This window comes from Ostrea edulis, chromosome 9, assembly GCF_947568905.1.
Source record: "Ostrea edulis chromosome 9, xbOstEdul1.1, whole genome shotgun sequence".
Taxonomy (NCBI): domain Eukaryota; kingdom Metazoa; phylum Mollusca; class Bivalvia; order Ostreida; family Ostreidae; genus Ostrea; species Ostrea edulis.
Window position 1 is genome coordinate 59,061,276 of NC_079172.1, and position 16,487 is coordinate 59,077,762.

Consider the following 16,487-nt stretch of genomic DNA (forward strand, 5'->3'; position numbering starts at 1 on the left):
TATCAAGCACATGGAAAATAACCAACCCACAAGAATAATTCGAGCATCTACGAAATAATCCCATTATACGGAACTTTCCAGTGTGCACAAACAATAACACATCACACTGCTACACTTTAGCACCTACATATACATAATATATAATGTGGGACACTAAACTTTGAATCCATACTGTAGCCCCGCCCAGGCTTGAAGTGTCATAATTTAAACAAACTTGCATGAATCTACATGGCTGGTACATGAGGATATCTCCAGAAGCTAGCTTATAAATTTTTAGCAATCATACCCTCCAAGTTCTTCAAATTTTTCTTTAAATTTCCTATATCATTCTTAAGTAAAGCTTTGAAGTCAAAAATGTTAACACACAGAAGATGGGCAGACTGAAAAGTTTTGAAAAAATATGAACCTCAAATTTTATAGTAGGAACAGAGAGTCTTAATGTATAAAAGCACTAGAAAATGAGATCTAAAATCTTAAAGGATCCTGTTATCCGTAGAGAGTCACATAAAATGAAAGATTGCAGGTGGTTGGATAGATATAATATGCCCTGACCATCATGCCTCTCTCGATCCTTCTCTTCAGCTGTCTGGCCCACAAGCCTTGTCCAGCAAACTTTGGATGCCAGGGAATGGGAGACTTCGCTTTGTTGGTGAGTTCCTTCTTTACAGCATTCAACTCATCGTTAAACATCAGATACACGTCCACATTCTTCTTGTCAATGGTTCTCCTTATTGCCTATTAAAACATGAAAAAATGTTCAGCAACAGAAGATTTTTCTGAAGGATGAATAGATGTTACTATTCATACCAAACCAGTACTAAATATTTGGAACAAAAGTACTATAAATATAAAATTTTACCTCTCGTGTAGATAAATGCATAAAGATGTCAAGCAGTTCAACTCCTTGCTCAACAGTTGTGACAGTGTCAAAAGCTGACGTGATGACGTTTGTCATCATCACCTCCAAGTCTTTGATTCCTGCACGGAACCTGTAGAAAGTTTACAAACTTATTAGCATACTTAAAAACATTTTATTATATCATTTGAGCCGTTCCTAGCAAAAAGGGCCCTTAAGTATATTAGTGCTAAAGTGTAAACTACAGAGAACATCCTCCCTCAAAATATTAGAGCAATCTTGATTGTCGTTAGAATATAACAGTCAATCAAAGATGACAACCAACTTGTGATTGGTAATCATGACCTTTTTCTTTACAAGTATGCAAAAAATGACGTTGCGTTTTTTCATTATGACGTTTTTTGAAAAACATTGTTGGATAAGATAAGGGCCTTTTTTTCTAGGAACGGCTCATTTGTAGAACAGGCCTCAAGATGTACACTTACAACATCCCCTTTTACACAGACTCCAAGTAGAATTGGCCTTGAGACAGACTATCTAATCTATTTCATTCTTTGTTTAATCATTTTGTTGATATTTTCATGTACTATATTGATTACATTCTGTCATAACTGACCGACAGAGAGCACTTATATAGACAGTGTGCCTGCTGCCTTGATCCTATTTATGTATGTATTTTCTATACATACATCAATACAATACTGTTCAAACAAAAATACAATACCTCACATAACCCACTCCTTTACAAAACCCTAACTTACAAGATTCCCCCCCTATAAAGACCATCCTTCAGGTTTTATAGATACATGTATCGGCAACCCTCAAACAACACTAACCAAACTCCATCTGCTCAGTTGAATTTGAACAAGTGCTAGTAATTTCAAATAACATTCACCTGTTGTAGTCGTCGTGCCATGATGTTGCCTTGACATCTAGTATAGTGCTCTTGACAGATCTTAACTGGTTCAGATTTCTCTCAAATGCCGTCTCTATCTCAATCAAGCCCCGGGCAATCTCCGGTCCCTTCTGTCCAGCGAAGTGAGGCATTTCCATTTTCTCTCCGTCCTCTCGACGCGCGAAATGAATCTGAGCTTCACAAACTTCGATTAAGTCTTTACATCTCTGAATGAATGCATCAATCTGAGCAAAAATACTGCTTTTATCCAACACCCAGCCAACAGGAGAAAACTTGTGATGCAATCTGGCCGTCTGCAAAATATTACGTTGTAAAATACTTCAAAAGATCAAATAAAGTTATGACACAGAATGAATGATTGATTGATTGATTATATATTGTTTAACGTCCCTCTCGAGAATCTTTCACTAATATGGAGACGTCAACATTGCTGGTGAAGGGCTGCAAAATTTTGGCCTAGCTATGCTCGACACTTGAGGGATCTTTATCATGCCACACCTACTGTGACATGAATGAGTAGAGGGAAATAGACTTCTACACTCTGAATGAGCTTACCTTCCTGTACACCTCCTTCCACTGCTCACAGCAATCAATGCTGTCATTCAAGGATTTCAGTCCCGTCTGTACGTAGCCATCAAATATCTTCTCCAGGTTTATGTCCCTACAGCATCTTCTGATCACCTCATTGCTGATCTACACACAAACCAATAAAATAATTACACTAAAGCATGGTTATAACAAATCTCCAGGGTCAGCGAAATATAGTTCATTAAATCCAATAAAATAATTACAGTAAAACACGGTTATAGCAAATCTCCAGGGTCAGCAAAATATAGTTCATTATATCCAATAAAATCATTACAGTAAAGCATACTTGAATAATACTTGTTATTGCTCACTTTACATAAAACTATTTGAATAAGACTCATGATGGCATCAAAACAGACAACAAGCAGGTGTATAGTTTGGTGTTCTGATTTGTAATTGTGGAACAGTGCCATTCAGCTACGGGCTGAAAACCTACCTTCTTTAAAATGCCAGTAAGCCTTTCTCTTGTTTTGTAAAATTCCGAGTTCACCCATATAAATCTTATAGTGTTCAAAATTTTGGGCAACATAGCTGGAATATCTTTGGGTTTGGCTTCAGACAATTCATAGCATGGATCCTTCAGAACCATCAGAAATTTCAAATTGCTCTCGGCCTGGCGTGATCCCTCCTGTTAAAATAAAGAAGTGTCTTCATTACAAACAGAAAAAGACTGCCGCATACTCTACAGGCATACAGAAGATTATCACACACAAAGATCAAATAATCTGGGCTCCGGAAGCAGACCCGCAGAAAATAGGTTAAGTATATAAACACTGAAGGAATGTCTATAAATATCTAGTGTCTCAGCATTTCAATATTATGCTACAATGCTATTTTTCTAAATTTCGTTTTTCTACCCTCATTGAAGACAATTCTAGAGATTTAATTCATTCATTTTCAGTGTGAAATATGGAGAGCTTCACCCATAGGCCTAAACATCTCTTTAGGGGAACATCAATCTCACAACTGGACTTCTAGTTTAATATAACTATTCAAATTTAGAATGTTGAACATACCCTCATGTCGGGGATGTAACATCTGAGAAGAGGTTGAAAATGTTCAAATGTTAACCCTCAACATAGCCAAAAATCGCCTGAGCCATACAGATTTAATACATTGGATAACAATTACGCCAGTGAAAGAAAATAATTTTATGCCAAATGGTTATAAAATTATCTTGTGTTTGTATTTTACATGTACTTTACCCCCCAAATAATTCAATTTTCCTTCCTTGTCTTAACAAGAACAAAAACCTTCCTTCTCTACACAAAAGCCAAGTCATCTTAACAAATACCTTCCTTCTCTACACAAAAACCAAGTCATCTTAACAAATACCTTCCTTCTCTACACAAAAACCAAGTCATCTTAACAAATACCTTCCTTCTCTACACAAAAACCAAGTCATCTTAACAATTACCTTCCTTCTCTACACAAAAACCAAGTCATCTCAAGAAATGCCTTCCCTCTCTACATGTGCTCACCTTGATCTCGCTGGATAGTTTCAGGAAGGGTCCTACATAAGAGGACTTGGCAAGCGTCAGGATTTCTGTGATCTTTTTGACACCTGGCTTGTCAAGTTGGGTACTGATGCCTGTCAAATCTGCACAACGATTTTTCCAGAATTCAATCTCGTCCAAAGGACCTGAGTTTTCAGCCATTTCAAAAGCATCTTGATTGCTGAGTACTTCCTTTATTTGTCTAGCCCAGTGGATCATTGCAGCTGAAAGGACAAATTCAGATACAGAAAAATCTCCCCATTTACGATGTACATGAACTTCTACAAATTTGTAAAATACATACATCATCCCTAGTGATGACAAACTATTTACATTTAACAATCTCTTGTATAGCTTTAAATTCATACATCAATAACACATAAATCAGATGGCAATACTTGGCATGGTTCCTAACCATGATCCACGTGGGCCATCATCTTGCCATGTGTTGATTGCCAAAACATTGGAAACTACAGGCATAATTTTTCCTTAATCTAAAATATTTGTAGCTTTAAACAAAAAATACAAACAAAAATAATAGCTAACTTTACATTTTCTTCAATATCATTCAGTGAAATATCATATGAACCCAAAAGAAACAAACTTAGAATTTTTCTGCCAGTCAAAAAATCTCTGCTGTCCCATCATGTGTTCTCATTTAATTTACATAACATGGCTGTAAATGCTGTTCCATCATGTGTTCTTACTTTACATAACATTGGTTGTAAATGTACATAGCATTGACCAAAAAAACATATTCTACAGTCAGTTCAGTTGGAGCTAGTGCACATCATTTAATTTTCCTATTGTACGTACTGGCATCCGTTATATCCCCAATATTGACAAGAAAACCACACAACATTGTTTAAACAAGAAACATATAGTACAAGCCAATGTAAACAATGGACTTAAAAGAAGACTTATGTCATAAAACATGTGGAATAGATTAATCTTCAAAACAGAAAATAAAGACTTACTTTCCAATCTCTGCACCAGGTCTTTGTTTTTTGCTGCCTCTTCTGCTGGGTGTTTCAGGCCCTCAGTGGGAATGTACATAACTGTTTTTCCCTCCAACTTCCATCGTGTGTCTGTCAAATTAGCCAGAAATTTATGCAGCTGTGCTGAAAAGTCATTTTTTATACCTACATTTCGTCAAGGATCATATAAAGGAAAATAGAGGAATGTGGGCAAATTAATGGTCACCATACATTGAGAAAGTCAATTTAAATGTCTTGCTAATTGAAGTGCTCCTAGTGAAACAAGGTTTAATTTTACATAACCAGATGATACTATTTTAAAACTAACATTCCTGCTTCCTACAATTTTCAACGACAATTCAAATTTTTATTCATAATCCAGATTTTCTCCTAAATTAGCCATAATCCAACTTGACCTCTTCTCTGGTAAGTACCTTTCCAGCGATATGTCAAATAGCAATCTAAAACTTTGATATTTTGTATTAGTTGACCTCCACATCACACGTACTATATCCCAACCACAAGGCTACAGGCCTCTTTGAATTCTGCATATCTATAGCCATTCACAGATATCCATCTTGATGTACAAATTAGGAAATCATCTAGACTTACTCAAAGTGGTACAGGCCCCCTTGCAACATGAGCATATTTCCAAAATTGATCTTTTGCAATGTTCTTTGACCTTTAACTATAAAATCAATAGGAGCCCAGAAGGGATACCAAAATTTCCCCTATATTGACCTTGACATTTGACACTTAGCCATTGAATTCCATTTGGCCCCAGATCTTTGTGTAAGTTACCATCAATGTACATGTAAGTGCCATACAAAATACAATTAAAATCTTGAAAACTTTTACATTTGACCTTGAAAATCAATAAGAACACAGACATTTAAGTAAACCAGCTTTTCTGCAAATTTGCACACACAAAAATTGTATCAGATATGTGGCTTGATTCTTGAACAAAACAAAGGAAAATAGCCATTAACAAATGAATGTACACATGCATGAACTCACCCAATAAAGTAAATCTTACTGGACAACAAACTACAGACGGTGGGCATTAACTGATGGGTATACTGATTGCAATAAATAACCTAAGTCACTCAGGTGACCTAATTAAATTCTACTTCTACAGAAGATGGTTATATGCATATTATAAATTGCTACCTATCTAATAAAGTATATAGTGTAGTAGAGGAGAAAATTTTTGGCTGGACCAGGAATCAAACCCAGGATCCCTGCATTACTAGTAGGGTGCTCTCTCCACTGAGCTACCCAGGCAGATAACCACGGTCCATATAGCCCCAAACTACTACATTTCTCCCTCCTTTAATTTGTCTTCGTCCTTGAAGACTCATAACCCAGATTCTTTTCGCTGGACAACCTGCAGTGCAGTGGTGGTCTACGGCAACAGAGCTAGGATATAGTATATAAACCACTGAGCTACTCAGGCCGATACCCACGGTCCGTATAGCCTAACTTCTACACTGAGTGAGGTAACTATGTACATGTGTTTCATTTATACTGTGTAAAGGATACTGTCTGGCCACGTTGTGTTCTCGAAGAAGATTGGGGCATATATGCCCATCATCATCCTCAGCAAGCTCTCAATCTGATTTCCTTTGATGGTACCATACTGTACTTTCTGTAAGAATGTCTCTGCAGTCAGTTCCTTAATGCTGCTGGCTTTGATGAGGTAAGTTAACTGGTCCACTAAATATGGCGGTATTGCATGTTCGATCAGGAAACCTTTGTATGGATCCATGTAAGCTACCATCAACTTAGTTCCCGGGTCATTAATGAATTGATTGATTGCATCATCATGGATTTCCTTCCACATTTCCTCTGTCAGACCCTGCACTGTGATTCTTTCTTTGATTAATGAAATCTGAAAATAATGCATTATATCAGCATAAGAGATTTAGTTTCTACCACTTTTCTGTGCAACATTTCTGTGATCTTCTAACTCAAGACTACCAAATTAAGGGCTAGTAAACTGCAATCACAGATCAAATTTAAGTGATTTTTTTAACAACCTAACAATATTGATATAATCCTGATACATGCATGTATTTAGTCTACTACAGTGTACAGTCAAACACATTTAGAGTGTACAGTCAAACACATTTACAGTGTACAGTCAAACACATTTACAGTGTACAGTCAAACACATTTACAGTGTACAGTCAAACACATTTACAGGGTACAGTCAAACACATTTACAGTGTACAGTTAAACACATTTACAGTGAAGTGATTTTCATCCCCATTAGTTTCAAAACATATTATGAACTTATAGGATACATGTATATAATGAATTACATTTATAACGCATCACATAATGGTTCACCAGCAGTACATGTACTTCACTATAAATGTGTTTTACTGTATCATTTTCTATCACATCTACAAATGGATGTATTTTTGTATGGATTCAGACATGCTGTAAATGGGTCATTTGAAAATAATCTTCCTCCTCTTCCAATTACTCTTAATCCTCCACATTTCAAAGCTCAATCTCATTATCTCACTAATTTGCTCAGAAAATGGTCATATCTATGCAAAAAGCCATGCAAACTGGATTCTGGTGGAAAATGACCTCTAGGTCATGGGTGGTTTCCCTTTCATCTGGGTTCACAATACACATTATTGTCAATGAAACACATCTTGTACCATCCACTTCTTTGATCTCAGCTGCCCCATTTCAGTTGCAGATCAGTCCAGCTAGGAGGCAGTTATAGTTATTGCATTGATTCCCTATTCCTGTGTTTCTGTCTGACTTACCATGCTTAACTTATTGTCGTCAGTATGACTTACCACACTTGACTTATTGTCCTCTGTATGACTTACCACACTTGACTTATTGTCATCTGTATGACTTAACACACTTGACTTATTGTCCTCTGTATGACTTAACACACTTGACTTATTGTCCTCTGTATGACTTACCACACTTGACTTGTTGTCCTCTGTATGACTTAACACACTTGACTTATTGTCGTCTGTATGACTTAACACACTTGACTTATTGTCGTCTGTATGACTTACCACACTTGACTTATTGTCGTCTGTATGACTTACCACACTTGACTTATTGTCATCTGTATGACTTACCATGCTTAACTTATTGTCATCTGTATGACTTACCATGCTTAACTTATTGTCCTCTGTATGACTTAACACACTTGACTTATTGTCGTCTGTATGACTTACCACACTTGGCTTATTGTCATCTGTATGACTTACCACACTTGGCTTATTGTCATCTGTATGACTTACCACACTTGGCTTATTGTCATCTGTATGACTTAACACACTTGACTTATTGTCCTCTGTATGACTTAACACACTTGACTTATTGTCGTCTGTATGACTTACCACACTTGGCTTATTGTCATCTGTATGACTTAACACACTTGGCTTATTGTCATCTGTATGACTTACCACACTTGACTTATTGTCATCTGTATGACTTACCACACTTGGCTTATTGTCATCTGTATGACTGGCTTATTGTCATCTGTATGACTTAACACACTTGACTTATTGTCCTCTGTATGACTTAACACACTTGACTTGTTGTCCTCTGTATGACTTACCACACTTGGCTTATTGTCATCTGTATGACTTACCACACTTGGCTTATTGTCATCTGTATGACTGGCTTATTGTCATCTGTATGACTTAACACACTTGACTTATTGTCCTCTGTATGACTTAACACACTTGACTTGTTGTCGTCTGTATGACTTAACACACTTGACTTGTTGTCCTCTGTATGACTTACCACACTTGGCTTATTGTCCTCCTCTACAACATCTTCTTGTTCCGTCTCTCCCTCCCCTGTCCCATTAGAAGTACCTACAGCTGTTGGGTCAGCTTCACTTGGTTGTAAGGCACCATTTGCTGGAAATGTAAAAAAAAAGAGAGGTAAGATTTCCAGATTTATTCATGAATTGCTCACATTGATGTGGCTGTGTCTTGATTCTCATACATCCATCTTGTAATGCATCACATGCTTATAACTTATAATCATGTATTTCAATGCTTAAAGGTATGTAGTGGTCAGCCAGGTTCGATCACTGGTGGCCAATCAGCTCAGTTGGTAAAGCACCTCACTTGAGATTCAGGGGCCCCAGGTTCGAATCCCGGTCTGGTCCATTGCATTTTCTCCTTTCCTATTACATTTGGTACCATGACCACTCCTGGACTTGCAAGTGAAAGCCCTGCCAGGGACAAAAGAATCTGGTTTGTGTTTTCGAGGACGAAGACAATTTAAGGAGGGAGGAATGTAGCGGTCAGCCGGGTTTCAATCGCAGGTGGCCAGACAGTCATGGCACCAAAATGTAACAGGAAGGGAGAAAATACAACAGACCAGACCGGGATTTGAACCCGAACCTCTAGTCAGTGCTCTACCAACTGAGCTAACTGGCCACCAGCGATCGAACTCGACTGACCGCCACATTCCTCCCTCCTTAAATGTCTTCACACCTGAAGACATCAACTCCGGATCTTAATCCCCTGGCAGGCATTTTCACCTGTCAGTTCCAGGGGCAGGTCTACGGCACCAAATGTAACAGGAAGGGAAAAAATGCAACGGACCAGACCAGGATTCGAACCTGGGCCCCTAAATACTCTAATCAGGTGCTCTACCAACTGAGCTATCTGGTTACTGGTGATCAAACCCTTCTGACCGCTACAGGTATAACACCTAGAAATAATACAGTCATATCGAGTATGTACATGTATAACACATAAGCATGATGACACCAGTCTGAGAATTGAACTTTTTAAATGACATAGACACAACAAATATAAACATAGAAAATATTTATTTACACTTTTTCAGTAGTTAAATTACTTTAATTATTATAGAATTTTATGTCCGATTATAATTGATAGTTAATATACTTTAAAATTAACGGAGGGAAATCCAGGTCACAAAAATAAATTTTGACAATTGTAAGGGAAAATATTTATTTTAAGTGCATCATCACACACGTATCATAAATATTCCTTTGTTTCTTAGAATTTGGCATTGACAATTGGGGATATCTTATTTGCACATGACATGGCCCGACCTCATTTGGCATAGCCGCGGTCTATCGGTCTACCGTTAAATTCTCAGACTGCTGATGAATATAAAATATCTATCACAGAATAACACTTGGCAATTCAAAGTCAAAATTAATATTAAGATTTTAAAGTTTTGAATATTAAAAAAAATCTAAATTGTTCAGAATACTCATTCAGACAAATTGAAAATTGTACAATCTCATATATTTGAATGAATTTACTTTTCAAAAATCAAAACCTGACAGATTACGTACAACATTTTTAAAAGACTTCTGTGATACTATAAGTACTTAAATTTTTAAACCCCTATTGTAGCCATGTCCTTATCCCTGGGGTCATATGGTTTTAACAAATTCATATAAGGAAACTTTTAAGGAAAGTTTTGGTTTTCCTGCTGTCAAGATGATTTTATAAGCACTTCACTGTATTTTCACATTTCTTACCCCCCCCCCCCCCCCCCCCCCCCTTTAAAGGAGCAAGGATTGAAACTTCAAACTTAAGTTCATTTACCCAAAAGATACTTATAAAGGCAAGTTTAGTTGAAATTGGGCAATATATAGTTCCATAGAAGAAATCAATAATGTAAAAAGTTAACCAAAGAAATTTCAATCAGAAAAATTTCTCTTGATCCTGAGGCTCAGGTGAGCTAAATTTCCAAAACTTTTAGAGCACTAAGATTCTAAATCATATTTAGAATCTGAACTTTTGAAAATCTAGATTTCTCTTACTCATGTAACTTTTTGAAATCTGAAAGCTTTAAAACCAGTTTTCAAGTGTTTTAAAGTTTAACATACATTTTGTGCAAGAATCCCAATGCAATTAAAAAGATATTCTCAATTTCATGATATGGAAGTATAATTAGAATTATGAAGTCATAAACATAATGATTTTCTGCTATTTTAGGTAAGTTGACATAAAATTGCAATTTTTCCCATAGGTTTTGATTCTTCAGAAAAACAAATGCTTGGATATACCGTAGGGTATTTAACGAGATACAAATTTAGCGATAAGTCCATAAAACAGGGTATATAAATTTAGCGAGAGCTAATTCTAGCTACTTTAAAATTTCAGGAAAGGTAATTAATACTATTACCTCTGAAATTTCAGGAAAGGTAATTAATACTATTACCTCTGGTATGGAATAAATTGTTAGCGATATTTAATTTTAGCAATCTCATCACTCTACATGTAGCTATAATAAAATTGAATCCCTGCTAAAATTTCTGCTTATACGTTATTTAGACCCTGAATTTATCATTATGTGAAAGTAATATTGTTTATCCAAAGCTGCACTTTATGCTTCCTGAAAAAAAAAAGCTTTCACAAAAAGTAGCATTTTTTTCTGAATTTGAGTAAAATTGAGATACTGTGTCACTTTTGATGTTACATACTCGATATAACTGTAAACATCAGAAACAAATTATGTGAAATTGTATTAGATATATACATTTTACATTAAAAGATAAAAAAAATTATCTTCTTGTAAAGCTTTTAAAACTTTTGACTTAAATTATAGGAGGGAGGGTGGGGGCAAAATGGCTGTTATGAAATACAAAGTCTAGATTACATGTATATGGTAACTAAATAAAATCTATTCCAGGACTTCTGATTAACTTAACATACAGAGTGTAATGACTTACAAGCACCAGCAGCCAGTGACTCCTCCTCTGTGATTTCTTGAGTAGTAGTTTGGGGGTCTGTTGGTAGAGGGGTATTGCTTTTGGAACCCTTTGGTGTTCCACTTTTAGAGCCCCTCGGAGTTCCAGCTTTTGAGCTTTTCCTAGAACCCCCTTTAGGGGTTCCTGTCCGAGAACCTTTATCTGACATTTAATCCAGAGCACCAGTCAAATACTGAAATAAAATAGGAGCAACTGTAAATGAAATTTTGGTTTAAAACATTAATCAAATTGCATAGATAAGATAAGGATGATAGTATTTCTTTCAAGTCAATTATCATTCCCACAATCTCATAATCATAATATATTTTGACTGCACCCTATCTTAGTGGATATAATGGCTGGGTGAAAAAAAAAATGAAATTGGCAACATTTGATGTTTATATACTATTATTCAAATGAACTTGGAACACAAAAAATATATATAGAAGGCATTGCGAAGACTGTACACATAAAAAGTTAAGCTTTACAACATCTATTTAGTGGTCTACATTCAGTTCAGCTAGCTGTTAGTCTTATACACACATGTACTGTTTTTGTACATGGGCAAATATATTCATGAGTTGATACTGTGGGGGGTTGGAGGGGGGGGGGGGGGGGGGGGTGGAGGAGTGGGGGGGGGGGGTAACATTTGAAATAGATTATTTTCATTACGTTTCTGTAATCCCTCAAATTTGTATAAACATTAGCTGACAAAACCCTTTGAAATAATGCAACTATACAAATTATCAGCGAACTTGAAAATAATGTAATATGGCGCCGCTTCACTGGCGTTTGTTTTTCCTCTCTTGAGGAATGAATCAATAAAGAAATATCCCTAACATGGATTTAATAATACAACTTTATATCAAAGTAAAGTGGCACATAGATGTACAAAACAAAATTAACTTAATGGGTAAATAAGCAGAGTAAAACAATCTCAAGAAAACCTGCATCGTTTACCTTAGCGACCACCTGCTCTTCCGTTCTCGCGTTTTATGATCACGTGGTACAATCGGCAAGCTGTAAATGTAGTACGATTGAAAGCCGATCGTTCCGGATTACAATATTCTCAAAACTGAAGAACTGCGAACGATAGTTTCCGCCGCCTACCTTTTGGTCAATTTTGGAAAGTTATCAATTTTGAATGATTTTTAGGTCAGTATAGATATTTATATAAATTTTGAATGATTTTTAGGTCAGTATAGATATTTATATCAATTTTGAATGATTTTTAGGTCAGTATAGATATTTATATCAATTTTAATGAAAGTTGATTTATTTGACATGTACAAAATGATCACGCGTTTCACTATAGGGATCAATGGAAAACGGAAAATATTTTTAAACATCTTACCCCCGTGAAACTCAAATTCCTTTTTACGGGTATTCTACATTGTCATTTAGCAAATCTATATTTTCACCTGGGGGGGGGGGGGGGGGTGTATACAGACCAAAACACAGTGAACATCTGTGATCAATTGCAAATGAGGTTAAAGTGTGATAATTGAAGATTAACCATTTTTTACTCAATAATGCAAAGTAATTTGACAAATTACAGTGCTCCCTCGACTCGATATACTCCCTCGTTATAATGTTACCCCCGCTTATTGCCTGAACATCCTAAAGAACAGGTTTCTCCCTATGTTAACACCCCCGTTATAATACCAATCCCGCATAATGCGACTGATTTTCACAAACAATTCTATAGGGTTTACCCTCGATAATAATGTCAATCAAATTGTTTTTTTGTTTTTTTTATTCCAAAGGTACCGGCGATATTCTTTCATTTGATACATCAAGATACCTGAAACTGATTAAGGTAGCTCATTACACTATAATTTTATCTCATAGCTCCTTAAAACACCTCTTATGATGTATGATTTCACCACCGAAAGAGTGATATATAAACTCTCAATTATTTTCTATGAATTTTTTTGGTGATTTTCCCCCGCAATGGTAAAAGGTTATTTGTTAACAAATGAGAGATTCTAGAGTCCAAATTTGGCTGAGATTTGGTGCATGATAGGAATATCTAACAAAACACGACTAAAAGACCCAGATAAAAACGTGGTTTTATAGGAGGGAAAATATGTTAATTGAAAACGTTATTTTTTAAATCTACGGATAAAATCTTCAAAAAAACATGTCAGGTAAAAAAGAAAAATCATACTTCACAAGGTGTTTTATCGATCCATTACATAAAATTTTAGTGTAATGAGCTACCTTGAAGATATAATACATTTAATTGCATGTATAGTGTGCAATAATTGAATTAATGATGGCGATTGGTTATAATATGGCATACAATACTAGTGGTTGAATTATTAAGATATCTTTAATTCAGTGTATGGTATAAGTATTTTATTAATGGAAAGGAACAATCTCTATTTTGAATAATGGATGGTATATCTAATTCACTTCGGTTTAAATTCCTTTGAAAATACATCTCATTCAAAAGATTATCCGAAATAAGCTCATTCAAGTTAGTACTTGAGAAATAAAAGAAGTTGGCCGTTCATTAATATATCAAAGATGTTGATAAAATATGCACTGGTATACATGTATACTGTAGGGAAAGTTTCACGACTAGTGTGTATGGGATATAGCCGCCCCTCAAAGATTGATGACTATGGAGTGTCAAATAATAGAAACTCAAATATATAAAGATATCTTTTAATCATTTACAAATTTAATTCAATGGAGAACAATAATTCAATTAATTAAATGCGCGTATCAATTCAATGAATACGATTAATAATTCTCATCAATTGAATTGATGCGCGCATCAAATCAATTATGCTCTCATCAATTGAATTCAATATCAAGTGATTTCTGCAATAATTGAACGTACTGACACGCGCTGATGATCATATCTACACGGGCACTTCATTGTTGTACTCTCTGTCTATTATTTTATTTTAATGACCATTGTGTGTTACATGTATTAGGTTATAAGGAGAAGAACTCGTAGGTTGTACGAACTTGCTTCTGATCCTTTTGTATATATTACATACAATAAAATATGTTCAGATCAAATCAATTGAATTGTTGCTCTATCTAAATTAATTAATGATATCAACAATTGAATTGATGCGCGCTACAGTTCAATTGAAGGGATCATTAATTCAATTAATGCGCGCATCAATTCAAATAATGCTCGCAATAATAGAATTGTTGCTCAAGAAGGATTTGACAAAAATTAAAATAATGTCTGATAATTAATTTCTAAGGATTACTTTTGTACAATAAAATAGTTACAGAATGGAGAATTCGATCCTTTTCGCCTCGGGAAATATCTTTTCTGTCTCAGGGGACCACAAAACACACATAATCACACTGCTTAAATGTGTACTTGAGAGAGAGGGGAAGATTGATTGATTGATTGTATCTTGTTTAACGTCTCTCTTTTAAAATTTTCACTCATATGGAGACGTCACCAAAACCGGTGAAGGGCTTCAAATTTAGTCCTATGCTCGGCACTTACGACCATTGAGCAGTGAGGCTTCTTTAGCGTGCCACACCTACTGTGACACGGGACATCCCGTGACATTCACACCTGATGCCGAGCGTATGGCGATGGAACTGTCACTACCTGTTTTAGCGACTTAGATCTGTCGCGACCGAGATTCAAACCCCGATCTTCTGCATGCGGGGCGAACGTTCTATCTCTAGACCACCGCGGCGGTTGAGAGAGGAAGGGAGAGAAATGAGAATATGACAGATGAATGAATTAAGAAGAGAAATCACAATGATTAAGCACTAATTCAGTTCAAATATCCCTATGGGTGCACATATTAAAAAAATGCCAGTTGAATTATAGTTTCCAACATTTTATGACAGCTGTTCCAAAGAAAAGCACATAAGTAGCTGTTTGAACCGTGGAGTGCCAAATTAACATAAACTAAAAAAACTGAAGATATCTTTAATTATTTGAAGATATCATCAATTCAATTATTGCTCGCATTAATTGATGCGCGCGTCAAATCGACTATTGTTCTCATCAATTGAAATTATACGCGCTTCAGTTCAATAATTGCTCTCATCAATATAATTAATGCGCAATAATTTATTTGATGCATTATGGCTCTCATTAAACCAATTATTGCTCTCATCAAATGAATTAATGCGCGCTTCAATTCAATTATTGCTCTCATCAATTGAGTTAATGCGCGCATCAATTGAATTAATGAGAGCATAATTGATTTAATGCGCGTATTAATTCAATTATTGCTCTCTTCAATTCAATTGACACGCGCATTAATTCAATTAATGAGAGCAATAATAGATTTGATGCGCGCATTAATTCAATTATTTCTCTCTTCAATTCATTTGATGAGAGCATCAATTTAGTAGAAATATTGCTCGCAATAATTATTTTAGAGCTCGGTATAAATAATTTGATGATCTCTTTAATTGAATTGAAGATATCTTTAAATCATTTACAATGCTTTTGTATAAGGAATTAATGCGCGCATCAATTCCTTGAAAGAGAGCAACAATTCAATTAAAGATATTATTAATTCAATTGTGGATATGTTGAATTGAAGATATCTTAATTATATAGTTGCTCTCTCTAAAAGAATTATTGCTCTCTTCAAATGAATTAAAGATATCATTAATTCAATTGAAGAGAGTAATAATTGAATTAATGCGCGCATTAAATCAATTATTAATCTCATCAAATGAATTAATGCGCACATCAATTCAATTATTGCTCTCATCAATTGATTTAATGTGCGCTTTATATCATGATCAATTATTGCTCTCTTCAATTGAATTGTAGCGCGCATCAATTCAATTGTTGATATCATTAATTCATTTGAAGGGATCATTAATTCAATTAAAGTGCGCATCAAATCAGCTGAAGAATTAACGTTTTCATCAATTCAATTAATGCACGCAATAATTCAGAATTGAA

General features: G+C 35.4%; 1 protein-coding gene across 2 annotated transcripts in view; it reads right to left on the minus strand.

The window, feature by feature from the left end:
* LOC125659630 (dynein axonemal heavy chain 2-like) overlaps positions 1–12,570 on the minus strand; it is a 59,598-nt gene extending 47,028 nt beyond the window's left edge. Inside the window, exons 1-11 of one of the 2 annotated variants that reach the window (XM_048891366.2) lie at positions 12,530–12,570; positions 11,552–11,762; positions 8,623–8,741; positions 6,376–6,724; positions 4,834–4,998; positions 3,842–4,080; positions 2,797–2,988; positions 2,328–2,465; positions 1,752–2,065; positions 860–989; positions 553–735 (exon numbers count right to left, since the gene is read on the minus strand). In XM_048891366.2, the coding sequence (XP_048747323.2) occupies positions 553–735; positions 860–989; positions 1,752–2,065; positions 2,328–2,465; positions 2,797–2,988; positions 3,842–4,080; positions 4,834–4,998; positions 6,376–6,724; positions 8,623–8,741; positions 11,552–11,738 (2,016 nt within the window). In that variant the 5' untranslated portion in view covers positions 11,739–11,762; positions 12,530–12,570. Of the gene's footprint in view, positions 1–552; positions 736–859; positions 990–1,751; positions 2,066–2,327; positions 2,466–2,796; positions 2,989–3,841; positions 4,081–4,833; positions 4,999–6,375; positions 6,725–8,048; positions 8,061–8,622; positions 8,742–11,551; positions 11,763–12,529 lie in introns of those variants that run through there. The other variant, XM_056149695.1, reaches the window with a different exon arrangement.
* Between the last annotated feature and the right edge of the window lie 3,917 nt (positions 12,571–16,487).